At 38.3% G+C, this 20,034-nt stretch overlaps 1 protein-coding gene across 1 annotated transcript in view; it reads right to left on the reverse strand.

Annotated features, from left to right (window-relative positions):
• Window positions 1–2,854: 2,854 nt before the first annotated feature.
• NCAM2 (neural cell adhesion molecule 2) overlaps window positions 2,855–20,034 on the reverse strand; it is a 203,774-nt gene continuing 186,594 nt past the window's right edge. The window contains exons 16-18 of the mRNA XM_081907812.1: window positions 11,428–11,632; window positions 9,645–9,764; window positions 2,855–8,134 (exon numbers count right to left, since the gene is read on the reverse strand). Coding sequence (XP_081763938.1) covers window positions 8,023–8,134; window positions 9,645–9,764; window positions 11,428–11,632 — 437 coding nt within the window. The 3' untranslated portion in view covers window positions 2,855–8,022. The remainder of the gene's footprint in view (window positions 8,135–9,644; window positions 9,765–11,427; window positions 11,633–20,034) is intronic.

The raw sequence follows: 20,034 nt of genomic DNA on the forward strand, positions 1-20,034 counted from the left end.
AATAAGATTGTGGTCTGGTTCCCACATCACATTAAGCCACAGTTTAATGTGTAACCATGGTTTAATGTGAAATAGCAGCATTATTATGTATGTTCTTCAAAGTCTAGGGAAGCAGAAGTGTGAAAGTTAATAGCTCCATAATAACACATTATAGCTCTATTCAGATGTTATTCCCCATGCATAGGGCTACTGTGTGGAAGGAAGTGGGGTCGCACTACCAATCTCACAATGCCCGCCATCCGCCACTGGTTCCACACCTTCTAATAAGGAAATATTCTCCCTTGATGTGAACATGCATACACAGAGCCCAGGAATTCTTCAGGAGAACCCAGGACAAAATAGGAACTTGAGAATGGAACCTGAGATACCGGTAAATTGCAATTTTGGTTATTAGGTGTGAAATACTTACAATGCAATCTCTTGATGTAGAGGAGAAGCAAGCTGTGAGGGATAACTATCAATGAAAGTCCTTTTGGCAAGCATGGATCAATAAATAATGAAACTTTTTACCAAATTAGTTTTTTACAGAAGCATATATGAAAGTGTGAGATGAGGCAACTTTCTGAATCTAAGCAGGTGAGGGTGCGACCAGTACCTGAATTTGAGGTCACCAGGAATCCTGATATGTACAATACTGAAGAAAACATGGGGTATAAAGGCATTGGATACATTAAAATTAAAATGTGGAGAAATGAAATAAGGGTTCCAAATTTCTCCTCCAAAACTCCATATTTTGATATAAACGACAAATGTTAATGTTCCTTTACTTAACAAATTGTCATAATGTGTCAAAGCATCAACACCAGCAATGTTCTGTGTTATTATTATTTAAGAGTTGGTCATTTTTTCTTCTCATCCTTTGTAATGCCTTTGTGTAGTTTTGTTCTGCCTTAGTTTTATTTAAACTGCCTTTCCTTTGTTGACTCAAACCTTTTGGTTCCTCAAGCTTCTCCTTGAGGCCCTTTGATCTGTGTTCTTTATCTTTGGCCACTGGGTTTTCTTATTAACAATCATGTGTGCTGAAGATATTGTCGTTCATAGATTCATTTAAATGTGTGAAATTGGAAGTAGGCCCAGAGAGTGTGATCTCTTTCATTGCTACGCCAGGTGTTCTTTCCCCAATATGAAGGTGTGAACAGTTCTTTTGACAAATGCTTATCTTTAATCTCTGATTTCTCTGTGTCCTCTTCTTCGTGGCCTCCTTTATTTTTTTGTTGCTTGTCAAATTGTATTTTTATCTCTGTTTTTTCACTTTTGGGCTTTTTCTGTATTGGCTCCCTTTATGAAACACATTTACCATCCATCATTCATTCATCTAATTCTGTTCCTCTTAAAAGAAAAACAAACAAACAAAATCCAACATGCATACTGAGAATCAATTATTCCAGTTACTCATTATTTTGGCACTCTCCCTACCAGTACATAGAGTTTTTGTTTGTTTGTTTGTTTGTTTGTTTGCTCTAAATTAGATTGTAAGTTACTTGGCCTGGCTAGGAATGGCAAGTGAGCCTCATTATGTTCCTCAACACTGCTGATCTTTTCTCTTTTCCACCAAAACTCACAGACCAAGGTAGTAATGAAAGGTAACTGCTGGAAATTAGGTCTCAGTTGTGCTTCACGATACTGCTGTGGCAGAATCTTAGGTGTCAAGAGCTCTGCAAAAGTAGTTTCCAAGACTTTAACATCCATAGATCAGAAAACAATATTGTTCAGGTTCCGGGAATTCTAGAGGAGTGGATTTGAAATTTTTCACCCTGCGGACCACTTTTAAACTGCTGAAAGCCACTGAAATAACCTGCCCCCCTATCAGGCCTGCCATAATCATTATCATCACCAAAAAGGGGCTAGAAGGGTGCCAGGAGAAAACTGTAATGAAATGCCATCCTTTGGTATAAAATAATCAAATAGCGAAGAAAGTGTATCAGTGAAAATACACGCATGCAACTCCTTATTGTACTAGAATATTAATCTAACATTAATACCTAAAATGTTATGTGAAACTTCATTTAGAGACTGTGACAGTTGACTGTCAGTCTATTTATCAGTCAAGGATATTGCATATGCCAAACACTGCAGAAGCTCAGAAACATATGGGAGAGTTTCTGAGACTTTCAAATGTTCATATATATGAAGCATACCATATATTTATAATCTACATATTAGAATGGCGTCATTTTTTACAGATAGTATCAGCCAAGATAAATAATAACTGATTTTATGTCTATTTATGGTGCAACCTGATGCATGTCTGCTCAGAACCCCATTAAGGAAGTGCTTATAATAGTGAAGGACCCAATGCACGCCATCGTGAATGCCCTTTAATTACATGCTATTCATTGAAATAGCTTTTTATATCTTTGTTTCTAAGAGATGATTCTGCAGTTCTTTATACACTTTTCTCAATCTATGCAAGAAATATTTTATTCTCTTGGAAACTATTCGAAACACCACTTCTTCTTTTTTAGCATAGGCACCTAGTTGACTATGCAAATTAACACAGGTTCTTCATCCTTACCTGTTTGCAGTTATTAGGTGGAATTATTTTTAATGTTAGCAACAGTGTATTTGTAGAACTAAAGACTGATTATTATTTTTGTGATCCAAACTATCTCACTGACAATAGCAGTGTACTTGAAGGCTTTCCCATAAGTGCTATACCAATACATCATAATAAGTTGTACTGCAGAAGGGATATACTATTTTTCTCATTTTTGACAGCATGTCGTTTTTGTTTTAAAATGTCTTCTGGAAAACTTTCGCTGGAAACAAACTTTGGAATAGTGAAGGTTTTTAAGTAAATGCTCTCCCAAATCAGCTTATTCCTGGCAGAGAGACAGAAATGGAAAATGAAGCATTTCATTAAAGTAAAAGTCTCTTTACTATTAATATACAAATGGTGAAGAGTGACAAATAATTGATATAACTGTAATCCATACTTTCAATATCTTTCATAAATACAAAACTTCAGCATTGCAGTATCTTTTTTTTTTTACAGTTTAGAATATATATATACAGCATTTCATAGGGACATAAAATTCTGAAACTATGAACAAACGCACCCCAGTTGTAGGTAACGCAACAGTACAGTAAGTGGATCAGATGACAGATACCATATGGAATGTTGAAACAAAAGAAATGTTGATGAACAAAAACTGTTAAGTCTTAATTTTACTGTACACAGAATCCAAAATACCTACTAAATGTTCATTTTTTGCAGGATAACTATCCTTGTCAAAGTAGGCTATATATCTGGAGGCTTAAAATGCTCTGTCTCTTTTTTTATTATCCAATTATGTACATTCAGAGGCTGTTGTGATGATGGCAACTGAATTAAATTGCATGATTAAGGAAGTAACTCAAAGGTCCCGGGGGAGGGTAGCAGGTGGCTGCAGGGTGCAGTGGTTCCCAATCTACATGGATTGGCTAAGTCCTGCCATTGAAGGCTCCTCATGGCAGTGGCAGAAAGCTCCACTGCTGTTGCTCCTCTGCATTCAGACTTCCAATAGCAGTAGAGGGTGAAAAGGAGTATGTTGTGAACATGTCAGGGGGGACTGGTCTTAGATCAGGCTTAGATCAGCAAGATCCAAATCCCTCCTATGCCCCTGAAGAAAATGAATATTAAAAACTGACTACAGAAAATAGGGGGGGGGATCCCATTCCCCTGACCTTCTGCCCTGTACACACAACATGGCAGGGCTTAGGATATGAGTAGTCCACAGACTACTCCCTGCCTCCACCTAGGATTGTTCTGCCTGAGATCTTTTTCTGAGAACAAGTCTCCTTACAGTTTCCATTCAAAACAAGCATAGGTTTTTATGTTATTGTCCACCTATTTGTCGTTCTCTGTTGGCTGCACCACTACTTCAGCATTGCCTTCATGGGACCTGTTGCTGTCCTATCCTTTCCCCCATCTTTTCTTGTTTTGGTCAGCTCTCTTTTTACTGCCCTACTGCGATCACGTGGAATCAGTGGGGCTTCACATTGACAAATTTCAATTGTTTTGTGCCCATCCACACCACACACCCCAGGACAGGTCTACAAGAAAATCTTAAATACAAGCAGAATGGAAATCACAATGCCTTTTTAAAGAGAAGTTTTAACTAACTAACTGTAATTGGCCCAAAGACAGCTCTGACGCTTCCCAGCTGCATCAGTAAATTGATCAGGTTTTCAAAATCTAAATGCAGGTTACATTTATACATGAATGGTGGAAATGTTGCAAATTCTGTGGCCAGAAGTCGCTCTATCTGGTGAGTGTAATATTACATAGCAATGAAGTTATCATGTGTAAAAGAATCATCTCACGCGTGGCTATTGAGCAGGGTTCTGAAAAAGAAGCATATCTAACTGAATTCCTGAACAGATTCAGGGGACCGCTGCAGTAATTTTGTCAAAGATACTAAGTTTTCCTTATAAGGCTAGCAGCCAGTGATTTTAACTGATGCTTGGACCTGATGTCCATTCCCTGCATAGAAATGATTGAACTGCATGCTGCAATAAGAGTTCTTGGCCAATAATTTATTGTGACAATGCAAGCAGAGGCAGTGAATTCAATACGAGCTTCGGCAACACTCCTAATAGTTTTATGATCCATTGAAAATTGAGGGATAGTATGATGCAGATCCTCCCCCCCCACACACACCTTTTTAGGAAAAAAGAGAACAGAATTAAATGTTAAGAGTTAGGAATATTAACACAGAAGGCTATTTATTGATAAGATTGCTCTAATAAGCCTTTGCTATGACGATTTAGTTAAATAAGGCAATAATTGAAATTGGGCTTTTGTTTCTCTCATTGCTTTTGTGGGAGATAGCAGTGTCTGTTTTGTTTTAATCTTCTTCAAAAGAGCTCTCATTCTCTCTCCCTTAAAGGAAAGTTGAAGACAGGCGTCTGAAAACCCATAACTACATTTAGCAACATACTGCACAAATCCAAACAAAATGGCTACTTTACCAGTCTTAGGTAGGTTTGGGTTTTTCATGGTGCCACTGAATAACATGATGGCCCCTGTGTATTTCCATATGCAAGAACGTAAGCAAGTCTGAGGCTCTGTATTCAATGAAACTAGGGATCTATAGGTACATGACTGGAGCTGGGTGTTGTTTTTTGCTTGACTAAAACAGAGTGACCCACTCTGTTACTTACCGTGCTAAGCAACAGGGGGAAATGACTCACAGTTTGGCACTTAAATGAACTTATTTCACAATCATTAGACAAATAATTGATTTCTAATACACAGTTCAAAGCTTGGCAATATTTAGTGGGATTTGTCATATGATTACATATTGTCTGTCTCAGTAATTGTTTTATTGTGGAATATTGCTGTATATTTCTGTAGACAGAAACTAGACCTCACACACATACCTGTGAGCTGCTTATGAAGGACAGTTACAATCTTGCATCACCCTACAAGGTGGTATTTGTTTATTATTATTGATCTGGCACTCAAGTTGCCAGATATTCGTATATACTAATAGAAAATTCATTCTCTGAGTGTCAGTCCAAGAAGGAGGTAGGTGGTGGGCAGGGCGGGATTAATGGAAGAAGGAGAAAGTTACATACCATCTCATTGATGACTGAGGAATGAATGCTGGCAATTGGGGAAGGATGGAAAATTGGGGAGGGGGTGAGTATCCTAGAAAGGGGCACTTTCCACACCACAATATTTCAAATGTTTGAAAAGGAGAAATTGGAACAATGGATTCTAGTTGATAGAAAGCTAAAGCACTGGTATGTGCTATAAAATAAAGCATTAAATATGAAATTAACTACAGTCATTTTGGAGTTGATTTTCACATGTATTGCATTGTTCTGAAATTTAAGAGAATGCCCTATTTAACTCTTAATTGTGGAATTCTATCATGCTGATTTCATTATGCTATTTTTGTACTCGTTGTTTGAAGATAGGTTGCAAAGATGTTGTCAACCACCTAGAGATATTATTTTTTGGTAAAGCATGAACACTATGTAAACCGTCTAAATAAAGCAAAAAGTATTCAAAGTAGTTTAGAAAAACTATATTTGTCTTCAAATAAAGAAAAAACTGGCTCTGACATATGGCACCACATTATCAGACTGTAGGACCATTAATATTTAGCAGTTCTAGCATGATGACACAGGAAGCCAGTAAACATGTTATGAAAATTTCTAATCAAATAAATATATATTTATACCCATTCCATATATTTCAATAGTGTATGCCAGAGAAGGTGAATGCTTTATCAGGCCATTAGTGGATGGAAACCTTGGGCCCTGCAGTGCAGACCTATCATACCATGAGCCCTTGCTGGGAGCTGCAAGAATCGTCTCAGGACATGGAGGTGGGGTAGCACCTCCATATCTCTGCCCAACATATCTCTGCACCTCTCCCATAACACCTTCAGCCTTTTGCTCCCTTGTTTGCCACTCAACAACAGCAGTTGCATAATACATTCCTCCCGTGCAGGACTACTGTTCCATATATTTATTAACAGCAAAGATTTAAGGGGGACCTGGGAGCCAAATGAATATACTGCAGCTGATGGCAATTTTACCAAGGATAAAAAAAGCACAGTTTCTTATTTGTTATTTTATTTCAATAGCAAGTTACACATCTGTAGAGGCCAACCAAAATTTAACTATTGAAGGGTATGATACACAAATTGTTCTATTGCCATCACAGCTATCCAGTACAACAAAGGCATGCCTAGGGTTTGGAGACTGCAGTTCAACATTCTATTTTTATTTGGATTTAAATGCATCTTAAGGTTGTCTGATTAGTTCATTCCCAAGCTAGGGAAGATATTGCTGGGGAAAATTATGTATAGAATTCTATGAGAACAGAAATAGCATTTTAAAAGTCAACTGGTTTCTTGGATATATTTTCCTCTATTGTTTAAATGCAGCTCACTCAACCTCTGTCTTATCTTTCTTATCACCTATCATTTGACATTCCTCCTAAGACCCACATTTTCCATTGCTTTTATTTTATTTTTGTGTAGTTGGTTTATTAAATTGGTGGTGGAAGTGAAAATTACACAGGGCATGGCCAAGCCTAGAGAAGTTTTTTGGATCTTGGGTTTGAGTTTACGTGAATAACTTTTAAAATATATATTAGAACAAATATGATTATTGTTGTAGTAAACGAATGAAAGCAGAAATGTGCATGTTATGTTTCTTTATAAATACATTGAGGCAACTCAGTTGATCTTGTATTTATTGTTGTAAGACTTGCTTTGAAGCTGAGTGCTATGGTCATAAGTCAGGATTCTTATTTTCACAACAAAATAAGTTTCGACATTTTTAGCTTACACATGATCTTCCAAACATAAATACAAAGTATCTGAAGCACTGAAATTTCTGTGGACTTTTGATAGTTAGGATGTGATCAATATCTTCATCAAAATAGTTCACAACTTTTGTTAAAATCTGTACATCAAACCTACAAACCCTTCATTGTCTGGTGTGAAGTGCAGGGTTAACAGCATAAGGAGGTTGTCTACTCTGTGTCAAAGATCAGCTGCAGTCAAGTCACTATTTAGCTTTGCCAGCCACATATATCTAATTTCTAATGGAGCCTAATATTATATCTATATATATATAATTTGTTTATATATATATTCTTTTAAAGGCAACCAAAATCTTTTAAAATTTCAAGTACAAACAAATATAAATGTATATGGCACTTTCTCTCAGGGTTTAATTTCCATTGTAAGTGGTACGGCTGTCAGGTGTACAGTCTGTGGCTAAGGGGGTTTCTTGAATTTTTATAAATAGATTTCTTCAGTGATAAAATAAATTACAATATTTATATTGGCTGATTTGCCAAACTGAGACCACGGGACTGATGTCATCCAGGACTACAGACTAAAACTATTGAAATAAAGTGAAAATGGACAGTCAACAGAAGTCATTTGAACTACTTCTGAGAATTTTTCCATCTTAAGTTGCCCAAGAAACTAAGGTCAGCTGTAAAGTTTTGGTCACAGATTTATTTGAATCCAAATGCCTTTTATTCCCCTCTAGACAGCTGTAGTTGTTGTATTATGCTTTGCTATCATCTTCTTTTGACTGGATGATGTCATTAGAAACTTTGATTTCTATAGTATCTGAATTTAAAACTTCTTTTCCATTTTCTTCCTTTAATGGCAGTTTCCTGTGAGAAAGTAAGGAAAAACCAAAATATTACATTGTAAATTCATGGGTGATTTTTTTGGGGGGGAGGAGGGGGGTTAGATCATTTTTCTCTTATTCAGATTTTGTTGAGAGCACTACACTGCTGCAGTGGCAAATCTTTAAGTTTCTCTATGCGTCTCTTCCTCCCCATCCCACCTTCCACCACTGTTAACAATGTGCAACACTACCAAAAAAATAATTGTTCATACAATTGCATCAAGTTTCATTTTGTGAAGTATTTTACTGATGCCCATGTGTTGTTGTCTTTCATGCTCAATAGAAGCTTTTCTTCTAGTAGAAATAGGCTTAATTGTGTTTTTAACATTGTAAATCACTTGGAGACTTTCCCATAAAAAGTGATTAACAAATATAAGAAATACTACAACTAGCAGGCAGGGCCCCCCAATCCAGATTGGGAATTGGGGGTCAGCAATTTAAAGCTTCTCCTTCTCTCTCCAGGGTCTCAAAGCAGATCAGGCATTCCCACACCTGCCATTTACATTTGATTGATTTCAAAGGGATGTCCATTTAACCAGCTACATTTGGATTGGGACAAATATCTTCAAGAACAAGCAGTTGCTAGAAAATATGTATTATATGATGGAAGGAGCATCAAGATGATATGTTGTAAGGTACACTAAGATTACTTTTCCCCATAGTTCTGGGAGGACAGTTGTTGTTGTTAGTGCACAACATTATGGAGATGGTAGTGTGATCTGGACCTAGGTCACAGACCCACTTACATGGGTTCAGCCATGAGTCATCCCTTCTGCTCATTCAGTTCTTAGTAGCAGGCAACACAAGGCAGCTACCCTGACCTTTTTAGCTAGCAGCTATTGTTCTTAGAGAATGCTAATTCTGTAATGCATCAGACTATAGTTGGGACTTTCCTATTGATGTCAAAAATTACAATGCTCCAGAGGCAGGGGTCAAGACAGCGAGCAACCACAGCACCTGCTTGAGCTAGTTTCTGATGTTCAACACTGAGCTGAGGGTCAACCACAGAGTTCCTGTTTGATAGCCCCAATTTATAAAAATTAGAACATCAGTCTGCTGCAACTAAAGCGTAAGTTGATTAATAGGAAGAAACACAAGGCTTGAGAGAAACACGTCCATAGAAGGACTGCATCGGAGTGCCAACTTGAGTAAACTAGGGTGGGGCAGGTAAACCCTGATCCATATAATCGATCAAATGACATGGTGCATGCACTCCATTTGAAGGGCAATACCCATCAACTTAGGGGGTGGTACCCTCAAATATTTTATTGGGGTGGGTATGAAGACCACCTTGACCCCTAGGAGTTGGTTCCTGTGCTGCAGACCAATCAGGGGAGTGCAATGGGGACGGGCAGGGTACAGTAGGGAATCACATATGTGTATATAATGTGCTTTAGAACTTATGCCTCTCATCCAGTCTTGGGAGATTAATCTGCTGGACATTCACTTTTGAATATACAGGGTGTGAACTTATTAAAATGTGGGCTACATACTCTGGTTCTGTTAATGGTGTTGTTTCATTGGGTTCATTTACTGGACTTCCATCTTCGTGATTGGTAATTCTTTCATCCTCTGTTCTCATTTCAACTATCGGCTCTTTTGATCCGTCTTTCCTAAAGAACATTGAAAGATTCTTAGCCTCACTTCCTTTGTGATAAAAATATGTTGCATTTCATTAATTGTCAGTATTCTGCTTTCAGAATCATGGAAGAAAAGCAAAAGGCAACTATAATTAATACTGATAAAAATATTTCAACATTTATTACACCCATCATTGTCACCTCATACATTATCATACATTTTAACCTCAAACTAATATGCAAAAATAAATGTTATATCTAAATAATAATTTGAGAGTACCAAATTGGATTTGTCAAAAACTAACATTGAGGCTAGCAAACTATCTGGATTTGTCAAAAACTAACATTGAGGCTAGCAAACTATCTGATCTATTTAGCATGACAAATGATAGTAGCCATATTATAGTTTCAACTTATATAGATTAATTAATATGCTTTTCTGAATAAAAGGAGAAAAACTAATGCCTTTCTCATGGAAACTGATGGTAAGATTTTCAGAGCTGTAACAGTATGCTTGCATAGACTTGCCAATTTCATTAATGTGTTATGTTAGAAAACCCTTTTCCTTTTCATCAAAGTAACAGCAAATGTGTGGGGCAGGGGATGAAATCATTTTTGAGTGCTGCTTATATATAAGGACTTTTAACTCCCATTGCTTAAAAATATGGGAAACTGTTCCGCATCTACCTAACTCTCTCACTGAAAGCCACCAGCAAAACATAAATGTGCTTAATTTTGGCTGAATGGGATTCATTATGTCTTCGGTCTCAGTACTGACTGAAAGCAGCTTTCCAGGGTTTTTAGACAATGGTCCTTCCAAGCGGTCACTGGAGATTCCAGGGATTAAAGCTTGGATATTTTGTATGTTCTCTATCACTGAACTACAGCCCCTTCTAACACTGAAGCCTCAGCACAAATGTCTATTAAAAAAACCTATTTTAAAAAAATGTAACATGCAATGTGTAATTCTGCCTTTCCTTGGCAATATGGCCCATCAATAAATATGCATAGGAGCAGGCTGTACAGCTGCGTTCCTAAGGACATTTATTAAGGAAGTAGCATTGGGTTTTCTTAATATTGATGTGGTCAATGGTGCTACTCAGAGGTGTATGTTTGTAATTATAACCTGCATGGAAGCACATCTGTGAGCTCTTGGCAATTCAACACACCTGCAGTCTCTTAACAATTTAACTAATTAGCCGGGGGGAGTTTACCTGCTTCACCGAATGCAGCGATGTGATAGGGTAATTGATTATTTTGAAAACTGCATTTAAGTTGATCAAATGCTTTGTATGATACTGGCTGGAGTGGAGTGGTGAGAAGGGTTGTTTTGCAGCTGTTTGATTATATTATTTAAAAATAAAAGATAAGCAAAGATATCGCGGGCAAGTTTTTATTCCATCGCCCCAGTCGCTGCACTCAGTTGGTGAAGAAACTCCAACAGAAAGTCCAATTGGACTGACCTGCAAGGACTGGAGGGGCATGTCTGGAGTTAAAGAACACAATTTGTGCCAGTCACCTGTTGACACACCATTGAAATAGTGCAGCGGGCCATAAAGAAGCTGTAGTTAAATGACACAGTGAACAAGCTTTCTCAACCTTGGAGACCCAAGGTTGTTCTGTGAATGGCAGTTCGTGACAGATTCACAATTCACATATGCTTGTCCTTTGGCTAAACGTTGTGACTAATACTCACAGATACGCAGCCTTCCCCTCCTCTAGCTCTTTACTCTTCCCACTGGAGCCACTCTTCTTTCCACAGATCCTTCTGGTGATGCACATCAGCAATCCACATTGCCTTACAAAGAAGCAGCTGACATCAGTCACGACAAGGATTAATAAAAGGGCAGCTACACCCAGTCCAATGACTGCACCGAGTCCAAGTCCATTAAAAAGTGTGTCTTGAAAACAAACAAAATAGACAAAGGCAATCCGGTTAATCTACTGTGATGCATTCACAAAGGGAAGAGCTTATATGTCTTGATGGCAGGCCTACTTTTGCACATTAAAGGCCTTAAAATACTTCAGACTTTTCTAGCAAAACAATTTTCTTCTACTGCAATGCAGTATGCATTGTGCCTGCTGGCTTTAAAGCGTGGTAGTTACATGCAAACTAGGAAGAGTGTTTTGTCAGGTAATTTAGCTACAGAATTCAATGGCTGATCATGTACTTTGGAGATAATCAAACATTATAGCTCAAAAGGGTTGTTATTTTTAGAACATGCATTATTTGATTGATGGTTTGTCAGATCCCATCATTCCACTGTTGAATGAAACAGAAAGGTTATATGTAAATACTTTTTTAAATGCTACGGTTAGTACAAATAGACACTTTTCAAAGTTAATTGTGCAGCTATTAGTTCACACTTGATGAACTCCAAATATATTTTTGTACTTATTACAGTGTAAACACACAGAACTTCATTAAGTTTACTCTGGAGTTGAAGCAGAATAAAAATTGGTTGAAAATGTTTATCCAGACTACATGTCCATACAATTGGCCTTTGGCAGAAAAAATCGTTTGGGAGGGATAGGGTACCTTATCTGAAGGTAATAAATAAATAAATATACAAATGTAGTTTTAAAACTATTAATTTCAAAATTCAACACTTTCAATCTTTATTCCAGTAAATTATTTTACATAACTTTCTTATCCCACCCAAGTGCATTATAGTAGACAGAGATCATGTAAGCCTACAAAACAAAATATTGAATTGCATAATTGCATATGACTGGCTGGTTGTGTCACGCCTTTGCAGCTCTAGCAAGACCTGGCATATTAGGAACATAGGAAGCTGTGTCGCCTTGTATCACACCATTGGTCCATCTAGCTCACAACTGTCTACACCTGGGATGGGGAACCTGTTGCTGGACTCCACCACCTATCACCCTTGAACATTGGCCATGCTGACACTGAAAGGGATCCAACTTCATGTGGAAGGCCACAGCTTTCCATCTCTAGTGTACACTGACCACCAGCAGCTGGAGATTTTGGGATTTAACGCGAACCTTTTCACATATGCTTTGCTACTGAGTTACAATCCTGACATCTCCTTAGCAACAGTAACAGCACCACCCTCTTTTCTGCAGTAGTAATAGCTCTGATATCTGTGTTCCAAGATATAGCTGGGCCTTGAATGTCAAAAAATGCCAGGGTGGGCTGTTGTCATATGGCCTTTACTCAGCCCTTAGGAAGAATGGACATAGATAGTGGTGGTGAAGAATAGAGAATTGACAGATATACACTAATAAAATTTGTCTGTTTGTTATACCATCTTATTTTGTTCTATTTGTTATGTACTTGAAGCTGGAAAGTTGACTGCTATATTCTAGACATCAAATAGCAAATATGATCTGAAAGCCTTATATAGACCAGAGCCCCAATACATGCAGCACTATTAAAACAAATTTCAAATAGTGCAAATCTATTACTACCAAAAAGGATGCTGACACAACTAGAAAGGAAAAGAGTAGGACTAGTAATTAAGAGTGGGAGTGGAGCATGTTCTCTTGTACTTAGGACAGGACTAAACCTGAGGTCGGGCACTGCCATTGGGAAGTGGCTACAGATTATGAGTTTGGCTGGATCAGTTGCAGATATGTAGACATGAAATTCTGTGAGATTGGGGGGGGAGACCTCTGGATATGAGGGAAATATAAATTCCTGATTATAGAGAGGCTTCAGAGAGTGTTTAGTTTAACGTATTTAAAAGGCCCCTTCAGATCTTCACACTGAGGTCTGAAATGGAGCCAGCATGCACAAAGAGATGCTGGGGGGGGGCAGGGTTTCCATGCATGCCCCTTTCCCCCTCCCCAGTTGAAGCCCTCAGATGTTTACTCAAATTCCTGAAATAGGGTTTACACAAATTTAAATTGTTCATTCACTGAAAGCTTTGCACAGGCAAAAATGGTAACAATGCCATAAGTATATCTTCTTACGTGTAGAACAATGTATTTGCAATGTATCATCTAACATTAGAGCTGTTGTTTTTGTTTTTGCAGTGCATGAGAAATCTAGCTTGATAAAAACAGTCTTCCCTTCTGAATCCATGCTGAAGCAAAGAGAGCACAAGGCTTTTCACCTTTCACCTTTTCACCCATCTCTTGTTTTCTTTTTAACCCCTACAGCTGAAAGGCCCTCTGCGTACATCATGCTAGCATACTCAATGATTACCCTGGGCTATAGGTTGCTGATGTGTTAATAGTGGATGTATCTATGCACTATGGACTGCAAAAAGATCAAACCTATCCATTCTGAAGGAAATCAACCCTGAGTGCTCACTGGAAGGACAGATCCTGAAGCTTAGGCTCCAATACTTTGGCCACCTCATGAGAAGAGAAGAATCCCTGGAAAAGACCCTGATGCTGGGAAAGATTGAGGGCAGAAGGAGAAGGGAACAACAGAGGATGCAATGGTTGTACAGTGTTCTCAAAGCTACCAGCATGACTTTGGCCAAACTGTGGGAGGCAGTGGAAGACAGGAGTGCCTGGCGTGCTCTGGTCCATGGGTCCAGAGTTGGACACAACTAAATGACTAAGCAACATCTATGCACCAACCCCTACACAACTGTAGCTGGGCCATGTGAAAGTTTGAACGTTTACTGCTTTGTCATACATTGCATTTCACAAAACATGGGAAATGGAACTTAGTGATTAAAGACTACTGGACACCACAATTCTTTCAGCAGCAGCAATAATAATAAATAATTTATTTTATATAAGATTGCGTAGGTCGTGCTTGGTGAATTGTACATCTTAATCCCAGGGAATCACCTTTGGTTGAAGGATGGTACAATTGTTCCACAATGTTGCACATAGAAAAATTCAAAGTAACTTTGGGAGGTCCTGCTTAGGCCAAATATCTGAAGAAATATTGAGGCAAGAAATGAAAAACTAGGGGGAAATGATCAGGCCAGTAATGCTGCACTTTACTTATTTCTTATCCCTCCAGGCTCAGTCATTAATTATATGACTCATAAGACAGTTTAGATGAGTTTAATGAAATTAGGACAATTTTCTTTCTTTCTTTATGTATAACATAGGAGCAGTGAGGCACCACAGCCAAGATAACAACTGGGAACTATTATAAACATATAGAATAATTTTGCAATACCAGGACACTGTTCACTGGCTTATATGCAATTTCAGAAGGTCTAAGGTCACAAATTTTTATTAATGATTTGGACTGTCTCACTAAAAAGACTGGCTGCTTTTGCATTCTATTTCAGATTACTGGGTAACCTAACCCCAGTTTGAACTGCTGTCCCTAATTCAAAAGAAAATAGTTTGTCAATCTTATCTTTAATTGGTGAAATTCATCCAAGCTTTCTTACAAATTTATTTATTAGCTAATTATTTTTAATGCCCTTTATCAGCTATGATCCCAGGGTGATAATTTAAAACCAATACAAAAGGCAACCATAATACAATGTAGCAAGAGGACAACCTTTGGCTTAGTAAGCATGTTAGAAAAAAGCCAAACCATGGCTTAGTGTAAACAAGCATGCATATGGCTGCCACACTCCATGAATCCTGCTGCTGATCTGCAGCTCTGAGCTATGCCCTGTGGTGCTTGATCTGTAATGGTAGATTCACATATGCTATAGTCATATGTTGGTGAACATTAATGTGTTCAGCGGCTCTGGGTATAACAGATAAATTCTTCGTTGATGTAATTTACTGCTGCACAGCTCAAAGCAGATCTTTGAGCTCTTCAGATATTTGTGCCAAATATTAGTGTTGAGGTAGCTTTGTGAAACTGAGACTCAGGCTTAACTTTAGTCAAACCTGGAATCTATTCCACTAGCCCAATGACCTTTTTAATGCCAGGGGAGGGAGCAAAACGAATACAGTTTGGAAAGGGGAGAAAAATGAAATTGAGAAATAGTATGGGAAGAGGCCCCTTAATTCCCCCATCCCATTTCCCTGGTCCAAATGGCTGCATTGCCAAACAACTGGTGTTAATACTTTGGTTTTAACTTACAATCTGTTGAAGAGTGAATGGTCATTTATGATTAAGTTTTTGGAACCCAAATTCCATACAAGTGAGCTGAATTTATGTGGATTTTACTTCAAAATCTGAATGAAATGGCCTTTAGGTATGTTCTCCGCCCCCACTTTCTAGCCTGTCTCTCAGAATTGCCTTGGGTTAAACCGGAAATCATGCCAAACCCCAAGTTCCCCCTACATACACTACATCACATCTCACACTATCAGCAAAAATGGCTTTGTCCCCTTCTCCCTGTGGGAGAATTTTGTGGACAGTGCTCTGCCCACCAATAAATCTAAAGCCTACCATCTTTTCTTGCAATGCTGATGGATTTCAGGAAGTGAGCTTAACATTACTGTTAGGCTTTTCTTTCTGGGCAAATGCCTATTGTTTTGTACAGAACTGAGTCACAAGATTGGCTCAGGATAAATCCTGCATAAGCAGAAAGCTGCAGAGGCTGCAAGGCATTGATTGTATCCAACAATCCACGAGTGGCATTCTGCTTGCACAGTAGAACTTCCCCTTCTCCCATCCCTGCTTCAGAAGGTCCCCAAACCCTCTACAGAAGATTCTGAGGGTGCATAAGAAGGGGGCTGCTGGAGATAGGGAAGGAGAAGAGGAGAAATTTCCATTTCATAAGTGGGAGCCTGCTACATGAGGGTGGCAGCATTGGATAAAACCCTAAATTTGTGCATCCCTAGTGTGCAAGTCTGGCAGGTAGAATCCTCCCACTACATAAATGGGTGAACAAGACTTGATTAAGTAATGCTATCCATCACAACTATGGTCTGATCATGTGCTTTCAACTCACTCTTTGTGAGTTCCTAAAACTATAAAGCCCCATTTAATCATCTTGCTCCTGCTGAGAATAGCACATCCTTTTATTCTTTCACTTTAAGTTATTGGGGTTTTTTTATTATGTGATGTTTTAATTTATTAATTAATTGAGTGGAGCAATTAATAGTTCTAATCCCATTAGCAACAGAACTGATTAGAATTTCATGGTTGAAGGAGACAAGAAGTGATCTGATTCATGAAGGGATATAAGCAAGAAAGGAGACAACCTCAACAGGTGCTAAACTTAATTAGCCGAAGAAGCAGCACAACAAACATTATCTTCAAGTTGCCCCTAATGAGCAGTTTATATCCAAAATGCATTGAGATGCATTTCTTCATGTTATATTGCTTCATGACACTTGCAGAGATTATTTTCTCTCTTGTTTCTTTGTTGTTCCTGCCCTAATCCACCGAAGAAACTTGCATACAAGCTTCTGCATTGGGACTGTTCTTTGGGATGCAACCCCATAAATGCGACAAATAGCTGGGGAAGGGAGAAGTCCTTACTTCCAGCCCTCTTGGAAATCCTGATCACATAATTGGAGACAGATTCTGAGCACCCATCTCTCAACTAAAGATGTCCAGTGTGCAAAAAGCAAAATATACCAAAGCAGACCCCATAAAAAAGCTCAGATTTTTATTTTTCTCTCCCCCTAAGGGGAGAATAGCAACTTTGTAGAATTTTCTCCACCACTTTCTTGTGGTGATCACCACCATAGAGCTTGAGCTACTGTTACATAAATGGCTACAGAGAAAATGAAAGCCTTTGCAGAAAGCAGAACAAGGAGAGATGGTTTTGCAAAGCAATGCAGTTATGAAGCAAACATACATCAAATTGTAAAGAAAGGAAATAAAATATTGAATTTTATGGGCAACACTCTGTGTAATGAAAATCTCAAATCTCAATCGATCACATATTTTCATACTTAATTCTAGTGAATTGAGCGTCGGCAATTTGCAATTGAGAAGTCAACATTTTGCAAGCTAGTTACAGATTTTAAAATAGTGGGCTGTATAAAATTTGCTAATTTGGATCCTGTGTTTATTTTGATTGGCATTTGTCAAAAATGTACTGGTTCCACAATTCTATCACTTTCAAATATGAATAGCTTTTCATAAATGAAAATAGCATGCCTTATCTATGGTCCTGTCAAGTTAAACTATAATGTTCAATAAGCGTTACTCAAAAACTTTTGAATGTGTTATCACTCCCAACACTTTTAATTACAAATATGTTAACTATGACAGAGGGCTTTGTTCTGAAAATATTCCATCAAAGCAGAATCAGACAAATGAGTTGACATGTGAAAATTAGTATTAGCAGGTAGTACCCATCAATATATAGCAGAGGTAGCCAACATGGCTCCTTCTATATGTAATTAGAATAAAACTTCCAACATCTCTGATTATTGGCCATGCTGGTGAGGCTGATGGGAGTTCTAATAACATCTGAAGGACACCACCAAGCTGTATTTTAAAGTACAGCATTTTAAAAATGATTCTGAGTACCTGTGATTGCAGGAAACTAGCTGCATGTGACAATTTAGGGCTCAGACGGGCAGTGTATCCAACCAGTTCAATACTTCAGGAAGCCATGTAAATTATGTGGACCACTCATTACCTGCACTGGTCTATTCTTCTGTTTTAGCTTAGAAAAAGAGGGCCTTAATGTAATCTGTTGTAATATTTACCTGCATGGGAATAAAGGATTGTATCCAATGCTAGTATTACTCAGAATAAGCTCATGGAAATGCATTTGTTAGTGGTGTTCATTAGTTTGAATGTGTCTACTCTGGGTGCTTTGGTCCATGGGGTCATGAAGAGTTGGACACAACTAAACGACTAAACAACAACACTCTGAGTAGAACTAGCATTGCCTACAGCCCATAATTACTAATTTTAAAAGATGCCGAAATCACCATGACATTCATGTTAAATGATGGTTCAGTAAATGGGAATGGAATGCAAACAATATTTCTTACTGGTCCCAGTTTATTTCAATTTGAAATAGTAGATATCGAAGACCAAGCTTTGGAAGGTGAAAGTATTACTAACAAAATCTCAGGGTGGTGACTCTATATAGCTTGTCAGACACTGTGCCCTCCTTGGATTACAAGTGGGATTTTCTTTTTTTAATATGATTAATAAATTATCAGAGTAAAAATTAATTACACAGGTGCTAAGAGCTATTCCTCATGTGTTATTTTCCTCTGCACATCTGTATGTTGGAATCAGAATAGGAAAGGGGAATCTTCACCCTTGGGACTGAATCCAGCTCTCCTGGCATAATAGGCCCTTGGGATTGTTCCGTGGCCACACCCTCTCTCCCTAGACCATGCCCCTGCTCCGTGCCTTCCTCGGATTGTTTTGACTGGCCAGGGTATGTCTATAACTGTGAAAATGCATCTTGATTTCCTATATGCAGGATGGGAAAATGACTATGTGGAGAGAGGCCCCCTGTCTTTTACGTGGCTGCTGTAGTCTACCAAGGGCAAGAGTAACCTCCATTGCTCCACCCACTTTTGTTTCTGGCCCTGCCCACAGCTGACATGCAGTCCCCATAAGTTTCCTTTTGAAAAAATGTGATTCTTGGACTGAAAGGTATGGAATCTTACTGGAGGAGCACCACATGCTGGTTATCCCCACTCTCATGATGCTATAAGGCAGGTCTCTGACCTAAGACAGAACAGGTATACACAAGTTTAATAAGGAAGCAGGCACTTGTGTAGCTCTTTTGAAAAATGCTACCAAAATCACAGGCCTGAAATTCTTATGTTGTATGGCACAGCACCTTTCCCCCTAGCTGCTGCCATGTGTACAGCCAAGTTTGAACTGATGCATATATGTCACACTCCCACAATACTATTGGTATTGTACTAGGGCTGTATCCCAGATTTGACCAAATCTCAAGCCAAGTCAACCTGATTCAGGTGGGTCTCAGCTTTGGTCGATTTGAAGTTGAGGCCTAAGGATAACTGATAGATTATTTTTATTGTTAATAGGAGCTGACAATTTTGCTTGGTTTTTTTAAATGTTATACTCAGACACACATATACACATACATGCACGTGCACGCACACACACACACACACACACACACACACAATCTGAACACTATTATGTTTTACTGAAAGATCTTCATGGTAAGCTAGGTTCTATGTCCACTGTAAAGAAACAGTATGCCTCTGAATAGCAGTTTCTGGGCATTACAAATGGATTAAGGTCATGCTTGTGGGTTTCCCATAGGCATCTGGCTAGTCACTATGAGAACTAGATGCTGAACTAGACTGTTCTTAAAGCTGCATTACATTTGGTAGGGTTCAGAATAAGAAGCAATAACCACAATGTGATGATTGTGTTTTCTTCAATATTTTACTGATAAGACAATACTGTCCTTTGACTTTACAAAAAGGGGGGGAAATCCTGAGAAGAATGTTATACAGTTAACTGTGATGTGGAAACGTGTGAATTAGAACA

Source organism: Podarcis melisellensis (assembly GCF_964234715.1).
Source record: "Podarcis melisellensis genome assembly, chromosome: 4".
Taxonomy (NCBI): Eukaryota; Metazoa; Chordata; class Lepidosauria; order Squamata; family Lacertidae; genus Podarcis; species Podarcis melisellensis.